Below are 18,158 nucleotides of genomic sequence, written 5' to 3' on the forward strand. Positions count from 1 at the left end.
CAGATATGAGATAAAAGCCGACCGGTCCTCCCCCTTGCCGGATGAATACACTAAGCATTAGATCTCATTTCCTTTTCAACAGAAGAAAGAAAAGGAGAAGCTTGAAGCTTCCGAACAGTTTTATTAACTTCGAGAAGTGCTTCAAACAAGTGGCTGCTACTTCTGCAGGGAAAGAGGGTCATGAAATGCTGTGTTCCTGTTGTGCTCTTTCTAAGTGCCCCACAAGATAGCAATTCCTTAGAAAATTACCTCGAGGCTGAAAGGGCGCTCAGAGGGCCCTAATGACTAACCTGCAATGAGATTGTACAACAGACTATGGGAGTCCTTAGCATATATGAAATGATTTTAGTTAGTAAAATACCCACCAATTGCATTGCAGAAAGATATCATCCACCGATTCTGTTGCTTCCCAACACATAAATCAGATGTTGGCAAGTGAGAAGTTGCACCACTGGAGTGATGTAAGATGGAGAATAGTCTGCTGTAACCATCCAACAACTGCATCTGGTTTAGGTAGGATAGACAATGCCAAATCTTTCTATCCAAGTAGTTAGGATAAGGCTTAGATGATGCTGAGACAATTTCAATTTCCACTCATCTGGCTCGCTTAGTTGCTGGATTCAAAAGTTTTAATTAAAGGATTTGGTGGAAAGCACGCCATGAGAAGTTTTAATTAAAGATGGGTTTGGTAGAAAGCATCCCAAGGGAGTTTTAATTAAAGGAGGGTTTGGTAGAGAGCATGCCATAGGTTCCCATGGCATTCTTTCTACCAAACTACCATTTGCATTATCATCGTCATCATTTCTACCATTCCACTCTATTAAGGACTATATTATCAATTCGATCACAAGTCCAAGTCTTTTCTTACTACATTCATTGGCATCCTTTTTGGTCTTCCCCTTGCCCTTTTAGAGCTTCCAACATGAACTGACTCACTTTTAATTGGTGTGATTCTTGGTCTCTATTGCACATAGCCAAACCATTTAAATATACCTAAACTCATGCCTATTGGTGATACTCCTAAGTTCTTTCAAATGCATTCATTTCTAATTCCATCCTTGTCTTGCCACTCATCCATCTTTACATCCCCATTTCAGCTACACATCCTATAAACTTGTTCCTTAACTACACAACATGCTGTACCATAAAGCGTTGGCTGATCTTATAGCCATCCTATTCAATTTGATGGATTTGTATGCGTCAATCACCTAAAAATCCAAGGCACATCCGCACCATCCACATGAGAGATTTCAATGGCAACTTTTACCAAACTAAATCCGGGAGTCTCTCTGCTAAAATAATGAAAAGGTGCAATTTTATGCTGCATAGAAATCAATTCCATGCTCCTAACAAAATTATGAAACCAGCTAAAACAATGAAACTAACTCTAAATACAATTAGAAACTTGCTCTAACTAAGAGAATTCCTAGTTGGATTATAATGAAGAAATTGACAATTGTCTCTAATTCTATCACTAAAATTTAACCTTTGTAATTCTATCACTAAAATTTAATCTTTGTGAATGATGCAAAATGAAAAATAACTTGACCAAAATGCAACTCCTGTTGACTATATTCAAAGAATGTTCAATCAGTTTTGCATTGGATATTCACCAGTCAACTAAAATCCTTTGCGATCTCAACAATCTCATTCATATCCTAGGCTGGGATGTCTTTGTTATAATTCTTAGTGAGCTCACTCTTTTGGTTGGAAGACATTGTTTCTGGCTATCTGAATGGTTACAATTATCTACATTCCCAGTGTGACTATGATGTAGCGCCAGGTGGATTTTTAGTTAGTGTGTATCATCTTACGAAAATAGAGTATGGTGTGGATCAACCTGTTATTGCTTTAATCAAATTGTTATCTTATCTTCTTAATCGAACCGTTCAAAGAAATCACTGAGACCAAAGTTGATATGTGTTTACACGGTTGTTCAATGCTCTGTAGTACGTTTGGACATCAAAACTTGGGATGGTTTTCGTTGTTTCAGCAATGTAACCTCTGAAAGTCATTGTTACAGACTTCCATCTGATTTTGGCTGACTTTGTCACATTAACGTTCTTCGCCTATCTTCAGCTAGCTTATTCAACTGCTCTTCCAGCTTTTACCTGGTTATCTAGATGTCCTGATTCATCTGTGCGCAGTCATGCAATCATCCATGGGTCACCACACACAGCATGCATTTCTTAAGCAAACAGAATCTTCAAACAAGATACAATCCACAAACTTATTCTAATAACAATTTATGCTTGAGAGCATTTCTTAACCACAAGGGTTTCCTCAAGAAACTTCAAATTCTTGATCAAGATGATAAAAGGAAATGTGATGAACTGAATCGATCTAAAAAAAAACAACACTATAAATACATGCAAAATATCCTAAATAATTACCCATAATTGTAACCATAAAGACTATTTGGAAGAAAGAAAAAAACAAACAGAATGAGTGTCCCTAATCCAATCACTAAATTGAACCGCTAGAGAGAACAAAACAAATTTCTAAATTTTACTTCACTAGAACTCTGCTCCTGTAGCATAGATTTCACGCATGAAAACCAATTACATAGAAGGTAAAGTTCTCAAGCTTAAGAAGGTTGAAAACTTTTGGCCTCTATATATAAGCTTAGGGATGTTGAAAGCTTGAAGACCTCACAAAAATCCGGATACAAGCCTCAGCACTATGAATCCTAAATAACAATCTTTTGTCATAGGTGACATGCATTGCAGAAAAAATTGCATTCAACCATATCGGCGCAAGACGAAGTTGTCAACATTTTTCCAAATCTTGATCATAGGTCGAGTCAATACAACCACCACCTGCTAATTGCTGACAGCTCCATGGAAGGCTTGACAATGGCAACTTGTGTTTAACTTGTTGCATTTTGTTAGAACGATCATTAGATTCCTGCTACTCCTTTTGTTCCTATCCTTTAAACAACTTTTGGATCCCAATGCATGTAAGTTTTGTAAATTCTCTTTGGTTTTGATAATTTTCACACCTTTTTTTTAATGATATTTAGGAGCATCAAATCCTACAATGAGAACAAGAACCAGAAGGGTTGACCAGTGTTTTAAATAACAGAAGCGTGATGCGTAGCGCTCAGCCCTCTATAGCGTGTAGCGTAAATACAGTGTATAGCATAAGCTACACGATACTCTATTTTTTTAAATTTAAAAATAGGACAAATATAATAAATAGTGAATTAAAAAAGAAAAAAATATATAAAAATGCCTAAAAGATGATTCATTTTATCAATTATAAGCATGTTCAAAAAAGTTATTAGTTATCATTTATCAAAAGCCAATCCACATATATAAGCCAAATCAAATAATTATCACATTGACAACTTTATAAGCAAACCACTTTAATTAATAATGTCTAATTAAAACCACAAGTCACAATTATGAAAAGAAATAAAAATCCCATAGGTTAAAAGTATCAAGTACAATACAAGTGTCACATTTCTCAACATTAGAAACAAAGAAAACCTGAAAAAATAATAAAAAACTAAAATAGTAAAAAAAATACATTGTAGCTTACGCTACAGATGCTACGCGCTACGTAGCAGTAGCGTACACTACGATCCCTGTAGCGTACGCTATAGGGGATTTACGCTATTTGAGACGCTATGTAACGCTACAGCCATGCTACGCTACGGGCGCGATTTGAAACACTGGGCTTGATTGAAACAAATTCACTCAAAAGGGTTCTACTATAAAAGATGAAGATGAAAACAAGATGTTGGTGCTGGTAGTAGCAATGCTTCTTGGATAACTTGGCTACGATCATGTCAGTTCATCAAGACAACATTAACTATAATCACTATAAACACGATGAACAAATGGTGAAAGTAAAATGGAAAATTCGCATGCTTTTATACACTATTGCTTACAAAGTACTACACGTGGTTCAAGAAGTTAATGCCAATTCTTTTATATTCACATGATCATGAGTTGAACTTTCCGGCATGTGAAAGTACAATCCAGATTGAGATTTACAAATGCACTGAAACCTGCATCTAAATTGCCATCTCAGCTTGAAGTGCAACTAATTCATCAACATCACTGGTGGGTTGCAGCTTTCCTGTTGTGGGAACGTTGGTGGAGGGCAACGATGTTTCGGGTCCTCTTTCAGGTGGCTGCAGCAGCTGTTCTTCCAGTTCTGCTTCTTCAAGTTCTTCAAGCTCTGCTTCTAGCTCATCCTGTTGCAAATGTTCTGCCTTTAGTAACAAATTGAAATAGTTCTACACAGTGTTCAAGGGCAGTTATTTGAAACTCAGGCTGTGTACGACGCTTGATACACAGGCACCTGGAAATGGTATGCGTGGCATGTACTAACTAAAATTAAAGTTAAACAGACTAAAATGTGAAAACCAATGCTGCTATGTTATAATCCAAAAAAAGGTTGCTTGAACAATCCCAGCCTCTGTTTAGTGGAAACTTTTTTGTTGGAATAAGACCATTGTATATTTTCATTTTAACCTTCCAATAAATGTTCCAAAATCTAATAGTCAGATAATCAAATAATCATAAGTTCTGGTTCATGATACATCTAAACTAGTTTAAGTTGAATTAGTTATATGCAACATATGCCATTAATGAGTAATTTCTAAGTGCTTGCATATCATCCATCACACTCCGCCAGAGTATCAAAGATTTCCTGATGTTCAAAAACCATCAAATTGGCTTGAGTTGTAGAAGAGGAATAATATCTTACCTCATCAAAGTCAGCGGCAGCACCTACTGGAGTTGCAAGTGCTTCCTGTATCTGCTTCATATTTTCTCTATGCTCATTCACTTCGTCCATGGTCTTATCAATATCATCGACATTCCTGCATTGGCACCATAATAATAATAATAATCAGTTTTTTGGTGTGCTGTTTGATAAAAAATGATGAAGAGGAGGGAATTCATATGGCTGAAACTAACATATTTCTTTGGACGAGGACCCAATGAAAGGAACAAAGAGAAGAAGATAAGGAATTCAGTTCATACCTCCTCTCTTCTTTTCTTTTTTTCTTGTTTTGGATTGATTCTGTTTGTAATTCTTGTACTCTTCCATGTTTATAAATTTGTGTTTGAATTTTGAACCAAGCAACAGAAATATTTTGGAGCTTGGAGTTTCTGCCAGTACAATTACTAGTGTAGATTCCAATGAAGTTAAACCGCTTGAATATGATATGTTTTAAATACCATTTGTATACAGGTCCCTGGAGATCCATCATGATGTAGAATGGGTGACAAACAACTTCATTGACAGTTGTGATAGAAAGAAATTAGACCGGAAAGTTCAATCTAGAGAAAAAGTGGACCATAACCTTGAGACTGGTTCTGTTTCGAGTGTATAATTTTGGAAAGCTATTGACAAGCCCTACGTCTTGGCCGATCATCACCGAAGGTTCATTGGCGAGTGTATAATTTTGGAAAGCTATTGACAAGCCCTACGTCTTGGCCGATCATCACCGAAGGTTCATTGGCCCAAAAGCGGCTTCCCAAAATTCAATCATTTTAGGGGTCAAATTTGGGTTTTAAGTCAAAACTTATTATTTCTACTAAGTTCCATTTTTGCTATTTTAGGGTTTTATGAGTCCAGTTGTGGACCAAAGTCTTTCTTTTAGTCATTTAAGAATAGTTTACGAGTTTTGAGTATGATTAGGTGTTGGGTCCCTATCAGTACAATACAATTTGATCATGGGACCCATCCCAAGAATTCCCATTTGTAACAACATCAAATTTCTACAATATAACAACTTGAAGAAAGGAGGATTGCAGCTGCCAAATATATGCCTTCTCTGTTTCAAGGCTAACGAGACAGTGAATCATCTTTTTATTCACGGTTCCTTCACTATGGATATTTGGTGGAGCATCTTGAGAATGACAGGGTAATCCTGGGCCATGTCTAGAGATATTGCTGATCATTTCTGCCTTTAGTACAATGATCACAGTGGAGCTCTAGCGAGAAGGGGAGTATTATCTTTCTGGCAGTTTTTGGGCTGTGTGGGCAGAGAGAAACAACCTTTGTTTCAGAAATCAATCCTCTTCAGTCTCGGGGGTGCTTTCCAAAGTTCTTTCTTTATTTAGGGATTGGGCTCCTTAATTGGGATTAGGGTTGGTCTCGCAGTCCTGTCTCCGTAGTTTGGTTTCTTTCGGGTGTTGGGCTTTTCTCTTTCTCACAACCTTGGGGTTGTAGTTGTATTCTTTCTGTTCTGTTTTGTTTTCTGTCTTTTCTTGTTTCTTGTGTTTGTGTTTTAGTGTTTGTAGCTCTTCTTTTTCGTAATAAATTTCTCATCTTAAAAATAAAAATAAAAATAGTGGAGATCATACTTGCACGCAATGTGCACAAAGGAGATGTTTGCGATGTTGATTTTTCGATACTAACCTCCTAAACTAAGGAGTCTCTCCCTAATCTATCCCAGTACTGGAGATTCAAGATAGCCTAAAGTCTAATCCTCTGCTAGGTGTCGAGGAAGATGTATATTGTCCACAAAAGTGGACTGCAAGTAAGGATAATAGAAAAGGGTGAAGTGGATCTCCGCTCTCTCAAACTTTTTCTCTTTTTCCTCACACTCACACGTCTCATGGGGTGGGGACATATATGGATAGTTGTTCCTCTCCTCTGGAATAGGATCATATAAATAAGGAAGGGTTAGGGTTTCAGGGGTGCACCCGGTATGGTGCTTCGCCACCCTACGGACTTCGGTGTAACCTACTGTAAAGGAAGCCTATCAATCCGCATCATCCATGCATATACTCATGATTCAATCCCTCCACAACCACGACGTAATTACTAATTATTATATCTTATGCCAATTAGAAGTGGACCATCAGATCTAGGCCATTAGGTTATCATCGAATGTGATTAAAGCAATTTTAATAGTTAAAAATAAAACTACAACTGTTTAAAATCTTTGAAAACCGATTAAAACATTCAGAGTATTAGGTCCAGTAGAAAAACCACTTGATGAGTTCCTAATCCATCCAGAACAAAGCCATAAACATGTTCCTAGGCAAGCTGGTGAATCCCTTGTTGGCTTGTGAAAGATTAATGCCTCCTGATGGAAGTGCCTAGCCACGTCCACTTTATTGGCCCCTACATGGACATCGTAGGAAGAGTCAAAGGTGACCAGTCAAGATTACGACCCTTACACGTCCTTAGGTCTAAAGACCAAACCATCTTTTAAGCATCATCAAGTCATAATCTCACGATCACAGTCCAAGCTAATGGGCCCTAGACCGTTGACTTGATTTCGATCCACCAATGTAAGTGACCAAAGGTCCGAACCTGAATCATTTGTTCATAACACACTCACACTCTTGTGCAGGATAAGGGCAAGGCATAAACCAACACCAAGTTGGCTCCCATTGGTGGAGACTGTTCATCCTGACCCAAGTTAGTTCCCTCACACAAGATTGACCATATATCTCATGAATTGATGTCCACGGGTGTCCCGTGCACTTGTGATGCTCATGGTGTAACCGGGTACTGAGATCCATGGACCACGACTTCCCAGGTCAATGACCGTCATGTCCAATCTCAAGTTCCCAAGTACTACCAGAGGAATCACTCATCAACAAATCCAGTGAACATAAGATGACATGAGAGTAACACTAAATTTGTCTAAGGCACATCGCATGTCCAATCTAGGACCCATGGTCACCATGATTAACAGTTGAGATCCGCCCGATCACATCCACATTGCTAGTGGATTAGGGCACGGATGATTTTCAAGGGCACTAACTCCAACATTAGGCATATTTTCACTATTTTTAGTAACTTTAACTATATCAAGAAAGTTTTCTAGTTTTAGTTGAATTAGGAGTCTAGGGCCTCTTTTACTTATATAAGGTCATTAAGTAAGTTGTAGAGAGCGCTTCATTCAATAATATAATTTTTATTATTGTTTAAGAGATTCTCTCACCTTGTGAATTCAAGGACTATTCTTGAGAAGAAGACGCTAGTCTTCTTCCTCAATCCACACACCCGCTACGCGACACCATCACAATGTATAGCCAAAGAAAGGCAACGAAATAGAAATATCCATAAAATGAAGATCAGTAACAAAGAGAAAGATGCTGACACAATTTCAACCAATCTTACTATCTTTGCGAAATTTGTACTGATTTGGTACCATTCTGATACAATAAAAGCCACGGGTCTCCGTGTTTATGCTCTTCACATAGATGGAATTTATTTGTTTGCAAGGATAAAGAATGCTTATTTTGTATGTCATCAATAGCTCAGATTCTTTTGGAGGTGTTGTAATATTCATTGATGCAAATGTGAAAGGGTTGAATGTCAAATTAAACATTATGAAGAGGTTGAGGAATTTATGATGTGAGTGTTGAATATGTGAAGCATTGGAATGTTGGATATGACACGGAGCTAGATAATATTTACTTTCCCATGTAGGTTTAGATCATTACACGTCGCCTGTGGAAGTTTTGTGCTCTCCTTGCTGGTCCCAAGCCAGATAAAGGAGGGTTGCGTCAGTGTGGCAGCTGGCATGAAACTTTTGTCACAACTTTTACCATGAACCTTGATGATATGACATTTCAAACTTGGAATGGTGTAACTAGATTTGTGTAGCTGACTCCAATTAGTTGGGCTAAGGCTTTGATGATGATGATGTAGGTTCATCATGTAGTTTAGGGTACAGTTGGAAGTATCTCGGTGAATTGGGCAGGAGGCAATGTTATTCCTTGAAAATAACATTCCGTACATTTAAAATGTTACTTTATACAAACAAATATAATTTTGGGGGTAAAGAGTGAAAAAGCGACATGCACCATTCTAGTTTCATTTTGCATACTGTCCCGAATGCTCAGTAAGTTCAAATCAATATTTCAAAAGTTATAAGAGGCTTACTCCTTGATGATCAGCTCAAGGCAAGGGTATCCAAAATGACCTGAGGCATATATACCTTGAGGCTTAATGAACATTATAGGAGCATGAATGAAAAGGTCAGATACAAATTTCAAATATTTCAAATCTGAATGACTTTGTTGTTGGCATGGAAACTCAACGAGAAACGATTTGATGAATTTGGTGCGATAAGAACAAATAACGGAGAGAATTCAGATCAGATGCCACAGCCAGTTACTATTTGTGATATGGGTGTTGAGAATTTTGATGGTGAGGATTTAACTTACAAAGAGATCTGGATAGACTTCATTGCTGATGCTCCTGTCCTCAGAGCATCTACAGTTTCTGTTGTTGCCTTTGCACCTTCAAGCAAAATCATCTACATACAGGATGGGTATAAATTAACCAACATTTTCTAGTTTTCTTTTTTATTTTATTTGTCTGTTGAAGCACCAGAACAGTCTGCAACTAAACCATATTGATCGAAATAGTGGATGACCTGGTCGTGAACTCGCAATTGGAAGTTCCCAAGCTGCTCCACCTGTGATTCATATAACTTTTTTCTCTTCAGACATTGAATTGCAGCTGCAAGAAATCAAAACATTGGTTTATGTAGAATTGTGAACTAAAATTGGTGCACCTATAATTTGGTCACTTTGTCTATCCTAATATTGAATTGGGCAATTGCAATTCCGTTCAATTGAGCATCCAAACACACCCTAAAACCACTTGTCAGTTTGTAAGTGTTAAAACAACCTCATGGAGAGAGTGCAATTGGAAATTGAGTTTCTTTCAAATCCAGTGGATCAGTAAGAGAATAAACACCAATAGGATACTATATTAATTTGGTTATGAGGTAATGTATAACAAAATCATGATGAGTAGAACCGAAACAAATGCATACCTCTTTTATTTTTTGACTTCGTATAGTCCTTGGCTTTCTGAATTTCTATGGAAATTTTCTTCTGAAGAACATGTTCTTTCTTTTCCAACATTTCCAGTGTCTGGAAGGCATAAAATGGTAATTGTAACTAAGAGAGGAAGAGGGTTGTCTAACATGCAATGCATGAATACAGTGGAATCAAGATCTTCTTGCATACAAAACCAAATTCCTTTTTCTTTCTTTTTTTTTTTTTTTTCAACTGATAAGAGGTCAAAAATCCATTGAAGGTTTACACATTGTACTCAAGTTTGAGTGGGGTCAGGCTTCAATAGTGGACCACTGGTCTGTTGTGTATCACTGTGGATGGCCCATGCCCCCAAAACTCTCCACGATTAGAAAATGCTAGCCATAATCTTGGGCCTTCTTTCAGTCGAATGTGGACAGTTTCATAATTTTGTTTTTGACCATCTATTTCTAGGCTACAAATTGAAGGGTTAGGATTGTCAAGTTGAGGAGATTTTCGGTGCATAGTCCGTCCATGGTGTTATGCAACAGACCAATGGTCTGGATGGCTCAACCATGGGCCCCATTTATCAAAACTTTAAAATGAGTATTCTATGTAACGCCTCGGGTGGTGGATCCTATAATCTTATAGCTGATAATGCAATTTATGTGTGAAGTGATGGACCTTACAATTATACATCCTGCATACGATTGCATAAATCAAAGTATAAGGGTCGTTTAGATGCCTGTAAATCTTGTTAAGTGGTAAATGGATTGCAGCCTAGGTAATCAAATTATAGGTGTAAATTATTTACAGCCTGTCCTGTTTGGCTTTAAGCTGTAATCTGTTTATAGGTAAATAGCTGTGTTTGGATAACCTGTAAATTGTTTAACCCGTAATCTGTTTATTGCCAAATTTCAAAATTCTAGCAGTTATGCTGAATTTCATTTGCAGGTAAACCGAATCAGAGCTTTTCAGCAGGTTTTCATTTTACAGCCTGCAAATCATTTATATGCATTTTTCAGCATCCAAACACTACCTGTAAATCATTTACCACTAGCCCAATTTACAGGCATCCAAATGACCCCTAAATCTCTAAATTTTACAATATAAATTTGTTTTAGCTCTTAATCGACAATATAGGGTACAAAAACTTAATTTCATGTCGGTAAAAATAGCAATCCGGATCACAAATGACCCATGATTCGGATTGTGCAGTTTGGAACAGAAAATTTAGGGGAGTTACTGATTTAGGTGACATACAATCCGTCCATCAGGTGCACCACATCATGATGTGGGGTGTATCTGAAATCAGGCAAACCCAATCATCAGGCGGGCCTATTGGACGGGTTGGAAGTCATACACACAACAGTGTGGGCCCCAAGCTGAATTTCGAGTTTTTGGATTGTCGTCCATTGTCATATATGGTGTGGCCCACCTGATAATTGGGTTTGCCTGATATTTGGAGCAGCCCCACCTGTTGATTGGATCTCCCTGTTGGATGGGTTGGATGGCGAAGGTGGGCCCCACACAGCTCGACTATAGGATTGTATGTGATCATTATCCTGTGTAGTGGAACTGCTATGGGGTGCACCTCATATGGGAAGAACATTAAACCTGTAGGATAGGTGCACTCCATCATGAAGATCAGACGCCCCAACAAAATCAGGACAATCCAATGATCAGGTGGGCCACACACCAGAGAAAACAATGGAAAAAGTCTAAAGCCAGAACGTAGACATGTGGCATGAAATGCATGAGGAGGAGGAGGAGGAGAAGCACCTCGTTGAGTTTTTCCAAAGTAGGGAGAGCTGAAGGTGGCTTCTTGGCCTTGCTGTGGAAAATTCTCTTTAGCATCTTTGCTGCTTCTCTAATAGACGGAGAGAGAGAGAGAGAGAGAGAGAGAGAGAGAGAGAGAGAGAGAGAGAGAGAGAGAGAGAGAGAGAGAGAGAGAGAGAGAGAGAGATTCAGAAGAGAGAGAGATGCAGAAAAGAGAGAATTCAGTAGAGAGAGAGAGAGAGAGAGAGAGAGAGAGAGAGATATGTAGAAAAGAGAGAATTCAGTAGAGAGATGCAGAAAAGAGAGAACTCAGTAGAGAGAGAGAGAGAGAGAGAGAGAGAGAGAGAGAGAGAGAGAGAATTCAGCAGAGAGAGAGATGCAGAAAAGAGAGAATTCAGTAGAGAGAGAGAGAGATGCAGAAAAGAGAGAATTCGGTAGAGAGAGAGAGGCAACAGCTCTGCTATGCGCCCACCAGCTTTTACCGGTTGGGGAAAAAGGATATAAGAAAGCGGACACAGGGAAATTGAACTAGCTCCTCGGCAATTTTTTGAAACTACACTCGCTTCTTTCAAATACTGTTGTATGAGACACGTGTGAATGATCAGAGCCGCTATTAAGGTTCTCCTAAAAGCTTAGATGCCATATCTGAATACTATAATCAATATTCTCATCAGATGGCTCGTAATTATAAGATAATAAATCAACGGTTAAAATAATATCCTAGTGATTCAAATTTTTTTATATGCGCATGGCCCACCTGATGATCATATTTCATTGATTTTAAGAGTAGAAAGAAGACCTACAAAGGCGATCTGACACGTGTGCCTCTTCTCTCCGCGCGTGAGAAGTGCAATTAGCATTTCCTGTTGTAGAAGAAAGAAGAGCTTTGAAGGTGGAAGTCTACGTCGAGAAACACGACCCAACCCCATATTTGGGTGGAGGTCCAACTACGACGCGTACCACGTACTCCGTACTTTTGACACGTGGCGGGATTTGATTCGAGCATGTGGCCACGGCCGGCAAAGTAGGGACGCGTGTTTAAGTTCTTGCACTGGGGATGCTAGATGGGGCCCACCATGATGTTTGGGAGAAATCCAACCCGTCCATCCGTTCTGCGAGCACATTTTAGTATACGTGACATAGAATAATGAGGTGGATCCAAGACTCATGTGGGCCACAAGAGAAGGGTAATTAGGAAAAGAAATTCCTACCGTTAAAACTTCCTGGCCTCCAAACCGTGGCCATGTAAATGTTTCAACGGTGGTTATTAAATCCCCAGTGTTTCCTCTCCTGTGGCCCACCTGAAATTTGTATCCGTCTTATTTTTCTAACTTATGTCCTAAATGATCTCACAAAACCGATGAACGGGGTCGATCTCTTACAAACATCACGCTAAGCCCCACATAACATCCCACCGCACGAACTTCCTGCAAAAGGCCCGCGTCCGCAGGGAACGGATCACGTGCAGCCATTACCGTGTGGGCCCGACCTTAATGTATGTATGCTGACCAGGGATGCGGATTTCCTGGGAAAGCCTTCCCCAGGATTTATAGAGGTGTACATGAACCGAGCTAGCTCGATTCGGCTCGAAAAAGCTTCATTCGAACCGGTTCGAAGTTGAGTTCAAGCAGTGTTGAGCTGGTTTTTTGAGCTCAAAAATGAGTTCGAGCTTGACTCAACTCAGATCAAATGAGTTCAATGACTCGTTTACTTTGAAATTGATGTTGCTCACCAAGTGATGAAATAACTCAAAGAAGTGTGGCCGGTGGTAAGGAAGGTATGTATATGAAACCAACATTATTGTTTATTTTTTTTTATTTTTATGTTGCTTAGAAAGTGTTTGATAAAATTCCTGTAAAACTATTGCTACTGTCTCAAATACAGTGAGATTTTGAAGGTGCATTCTAGGTGTTTGTGAAAATGTTATAATGGCAAACTGTGCTCAATCTTGGCTCAAACTCAGCTTGAACTGACTCGAGCTGTTGACCGAACCGAGCCGAGCCGAGCTGGCCAGTCAGGCTCGAGGACCAAGCCGAGCTGACTTCGAGCTAAGGTCAGCTAGTGGCCGAGCCGAGTCGAGCTGAGGCTAGCTTGACTCAGTTCAACTCGATGTACACCCCTACGCAGGAAGTTCCTGCGCTCGAAACGTAGGTAGGGCCCACCGTGATGTTTGTGAGAAATCAACCCCGTCCATCCACTTTTTGAGCTCATTTTAGGGTGTGAAACCAAAAACGAACCAGATCTAAGACTCAAATGTGAGGATTGAACATTCACAATTGAAATATTTATAGGGCCACAAAAGTGTTGAATCAGGATAATATGAGACATTATGAATGGTATGAATGACATGTAAACATAACCGTCGACCCTACGGAAGTTTTAACTTGTTGGAATTTCCCTACCCACCTTTGCCTTTAATGCAGTCCACATCCTACTCGCTTTTTGTCTCAAGCCCTAAATTTAAGCTCACGAAACAGATGAAAGGGGTAGATTTCTCACAAACATCAAGGTAGGGCCACTTAGGTTTCCAGCACAAAACTTCATGCGAAAGGCTTTTGCAGGAAATCCGCATCCGCTGACCAGCTGTTTTGCAGGATCGTTTTAGAGTATAAGCTAATAAAATCGAGCATATCCAAATTCATGTGAACCATACTATGGAAACAATAGTGATTGAACTCCACACCATTAAAATTTTCCTGTGACTCACTATGATGTTTTGTTAATATTTGTTTGCCAACCAATCTGTTGATAATGTCACACGAAAGTTTTCGAAGATAAATAAATAAATAGTAGCTTGATCCAAAACTTTTGTGGCCTACAAAAAGTTTTTAAAGGTTAATCACCACTATTTCTTATGGTGTAATCCACTTAGATTTGAATCTATTTCGTTTTTAGGCACATGAAGTAACATGATCTGAAAAAAATGGACAAACGGTCTAGATACGGAAGAAATATATTAAAGTGGGCCCCATATTAAGGGCTGCACCATCTTGGGTGAGGCCCAGATGCACCTAATGCACTCTTATGTTTGAAAGTTGTTAGGTATGCCTGTCACCAACGGATGCCAATCAAGTACTCCTATCACCTAACAGTCATTTGCACTTGCTGGGAGCGGATTAGGTGTGGCCTTGGTCTCACTCAAGATGGTGCCGCCCATGACACACATTAATGTATTTATTCCGTATCCATGGTCAATCTTCATTTCCATATCATTTTAAGGTATGAGCCCAAAAACAAAGAAGATCCAAATCTCGGGTGGACCATAATACGGGAAACATTGGTGGTAGAATGCCTACTATTAAAAACTTTCTAAGGCCCGCTGTAATGTTTATTTGCCATCCAATATGCTGATAAGGTCTCATAAACTTAGATGAAGGGTAAAAGCAAATATCATCCAAAACTTTTATGGCCTATGGTCAATCTCCACGTAATTAGATTTGCTTCATTTTTAGACTCATGCCCTAAAATTTTTGGCAAAACAGATAGATAATATGAATATAGCATACATACATCAAGGTGGGGCGCACGCAGTAAGGGCTGCACTGTCTTAGGTGTGCAGGGCCGCCCCTAATCTGTTCTTAAATCTGGTAACCACCCCTCCACTACCCAAATCAGCGGTGAAAAAGTTCTAATCATAATGTATGTATTTTATCTATATTATCCACCATTTTGCCAGCTCATTTTAGGGTATGAGGCCAAAAATAAGGTAGATCGAAAGATCAAGTGATCCACACCACAAAATTAGTGGTGATTGAATGCTTATGATTGAAAACTTCTTGAGGGCTTGCTGCAATACTTGTTTGCCATCCAACTTGATGATAGAGTAAAACAAAAATACTAACTTGATCTAAAACATTTATGGCACCCCTAAAAAAATTTCAACCACTGCCATTCAATCTCCATTGTTTTTTAATGGTATGGTCTACTTAGCTTTGGATCTTTCTCATTTTTGGGTTCATGCCCTAAAATGAAATGAAAAAAATAAAATAAAAAATGGATGCCCAGCAGATAAAACACATACATCAGGCTAGGGCCCGTCGAGATTACTACCCATTATAAGTCCATCCCGAAGGTGTTAGGGTCACCACATGTCTGTCCAAGTAGGGAAAGGACGCAAGTACATAGTTCCAAAAACTTGATAACTTTGACTCGGCTAAAGTCTAGGCTGAGTTGTCCTTAAACTCAGCTTTCCAAAGACTTGATAGATGACTCTTGCTCGGGTGGTAGACTCTCAGGGATTTCAACACCCGGTCAAGGGTTTCAGTATCCACATGTGGTGAAATTCTACTAGCGTGAGTGTGTGGGGGTGTGTGTGCATGTGAAAAAAAAAAGAACTCACTTTTGACTCTATCAACTTGATGTCCAATCAGGTATGGCTCGGGTAACATCATAGTGGGTGTTACTAGGGGTGTCAATGAAGCCTGAAAAATCAGAATTTTGATTAGGACTAGCCTAAAATAGTTCAAAATCCAGGCCAAGATGTACCCTTGACAACCTAGGCATCACCCTTAATGTGGGGCCCACCTTGATGATGTGTTGTATTTCCATGCCATCCATTTGTTTCTCTAGTCTATTTTACGTAATCCAAAAAATTATGCATATCCAAATCTCAGGTAAACCACACTGAATGAATGGATCATGATTAAGGCTTGTTAATGCGAGTGTTTTCTCTTGTATAAGGTTAAGGATTTATGAGGTGAGAGGGGTTCTAAACACTTTTAAAGGCTTGGAAATTGATTTTCGGAAGGGAATATGGCTTTGCTTAGTTGCGCATCACAAATGGAGATCAGTTTTGTCTGTAATCAAATAAGGTGAGTTATGTTAACTCTAATACTTTAATTATAGTAGATTATTGTCGCTTTGTGCTGTGGTTTTTTCTTGCAAGGATTTTCCACGTAGAATATCTTGTGTTCTATGTTTGCTAGCTTTATTGTCGGGTTATTATACTTTATTCCATTGTTTTATTTTTGTTAAGTATTCTTCTACGAAGCTCAAAGATTAATGGTGATATTAGATCCGAATTTATATAATACCTAGGGTTGATATAGGTCTCTTGAGGGCTCAAAGCATTAACAATGAAAATGCATACCTCTCCACGATAAAATATGGTGTCCACTCTCCCCTTAAGAAGATAGCAAGGTAGTATACCTCCAAAGTGTAATTCAAGCAATTGTTAAAGTTAGTTTTGGGTTAACTCAAAATATAAGTTGGCTAACTCTACAAATGAAGCACCTCCTAAGCTCAAGATGACCACCAATATTGAATGCCCGCCATTGAAAACTTTTCGGCAGCAACAAAAGTTTTAGATTGGGCTGATATTTGTGCTTTCCCTTCATTCATGCTAGAGTCACCTCATCAACAAGTTAAATGAAAAATAAACATTACAATAAACCCTAGAAAGGTTCCAATGGTGGGTGTTGTTATCCCAGTTTCTTATGGTGTGGTCCACTTGAGCTTTAGATCTACTTCAATTTTAGAATTGTTCTCTACAATGAGATGTAAAAATGGATGAATGACTTGGATATAATGACTTGTTGGCCCTGCAATACTCAACACATCAACACACCACCACCTATGGTGTTGGCAATACCACCTAATCCATGTCCTTAAAAAACCCGCATATAGCGCGCAAAGGCTTAGACAGTGTATCATGTATTTCCTCGCGGAAAGCATGCTCCCTATACTTTTCACATAATAATTTGATACTTTATAAAATTATGATGCTTGATACACATGTACTTAGAAATTACAAAAGCAACACACATTAACTCAAATTAAATCAATTAAATTGTGAAACTCAACACATTAACTCAAGCTAAATTAATTAAATGGTGAAACTCACTATCTCTAAGTTGAAGTCCTAAAATTAGATTGGTTGAGCAAATCAAACCATTGGTTAGTGGACACTTGTTTGTTGAAATAGTATACCAATGGATTTTTATTTTTATTTTTTCATTTCTAACTGTACATTAGATGTAACCATATAAAACAAACAATAAGGTTGATCAAATTATAAATATATACAAAACTGCAAAATGAGAAGACTTAATATTACATAACTGCAAAAATAAGAGTCCATCGGGTAAGTCTGACGGTGTAGATGAGTCGGGCTAATCTGGGAATCAAATAATCAAATAAGTTTATTTATTTTTATTAATGATACATCTAAACAGTGGAACCATAATTTAGACAGTTTAATTTGAATTAAATGCATGCTAAGTATGCAAATTTTTAAGTAATTGTTAAGTGACTGTGTGTCATCTATCACACTCTGCAAGAGTATCGAAGTTTCTTGCCCGTGGGAAACGTAATCTAGGTATTATTATTATTATTTAATGCTTAGGTGCAAGCGTTTGAACTGTGGGGCCCACTGTGATGTTTTAGTGACATCCAACAACACCGTTTATTGGATACGTGTACCAATTTTGGGTTACAAATAAAAATGAAGATTGTTGAGCGACGGACGTGGGACATACTAAAGATTCAACGGCGGATATTGGGGAAGCGGATTGCGTACTGAGTAACTCAGTAGGCTCAAGTAAACTCTGAGGGATCCACCGTGGTTTATCTGTTTGATCTCCACTGCCCATCCATTTTAAAAGTTAATATCATTTCCATATATCAAAA

The 18,158-nt window shown here is 38.5% G+C and overlaps 1 protein-coding gene across 1 annotated transcript; it reads right to left on the reverse strand.

Moving 5' to 3' along the window:
• Positions 1 to 3,848: 3,848 nt before the first annotated feature.
• LOC131253711 (vacuolar protein sorting-associated protein 32 homolog 2-like) lies at positions 3,849 to 11,678 on the reverse strand. Its single transcript, XM_058254841.1, has 6 exons — positions 11,535 to 11,678; positions 9,770 to 9,869; positions 9,365 to 9,450; positions 9,153 to 9,244; positions 4,720 to 4,834; positions 3,849 to 4,204 (listed from the first exon to the last, which is right to left on the reverse strand). Exons 1-6 carry the CDS (start codon positions 11,607 to 11,609, stop codon positions 4,022 to 4,024), a joined length of 651 nt encoding a protein of 216 aa, XP_058110824.1. The 5' UTR covers positions 11,610 to 11,678; the 3' UTR covers positions 3,849 to 4,021.
• Positions 11,679 to 18,158: the final 6,480 nt, after the last annotated feature.

Source organism: Magnolia sinica, chromosome 8 (assembly GCF_029962835.1).
Source record: "Magnolia sinica isolate HGM2019 chromosome 8, MsV1, whole genome shotgun sequence".
Taxonomy (NCBI): domain Eukaryota; kingdom Viridiplantae; phylum Streptophyta; class Magnoliopsida; order Magnoliales; family Magnoliaceae; genus Magnolia; species Magnolia sinica.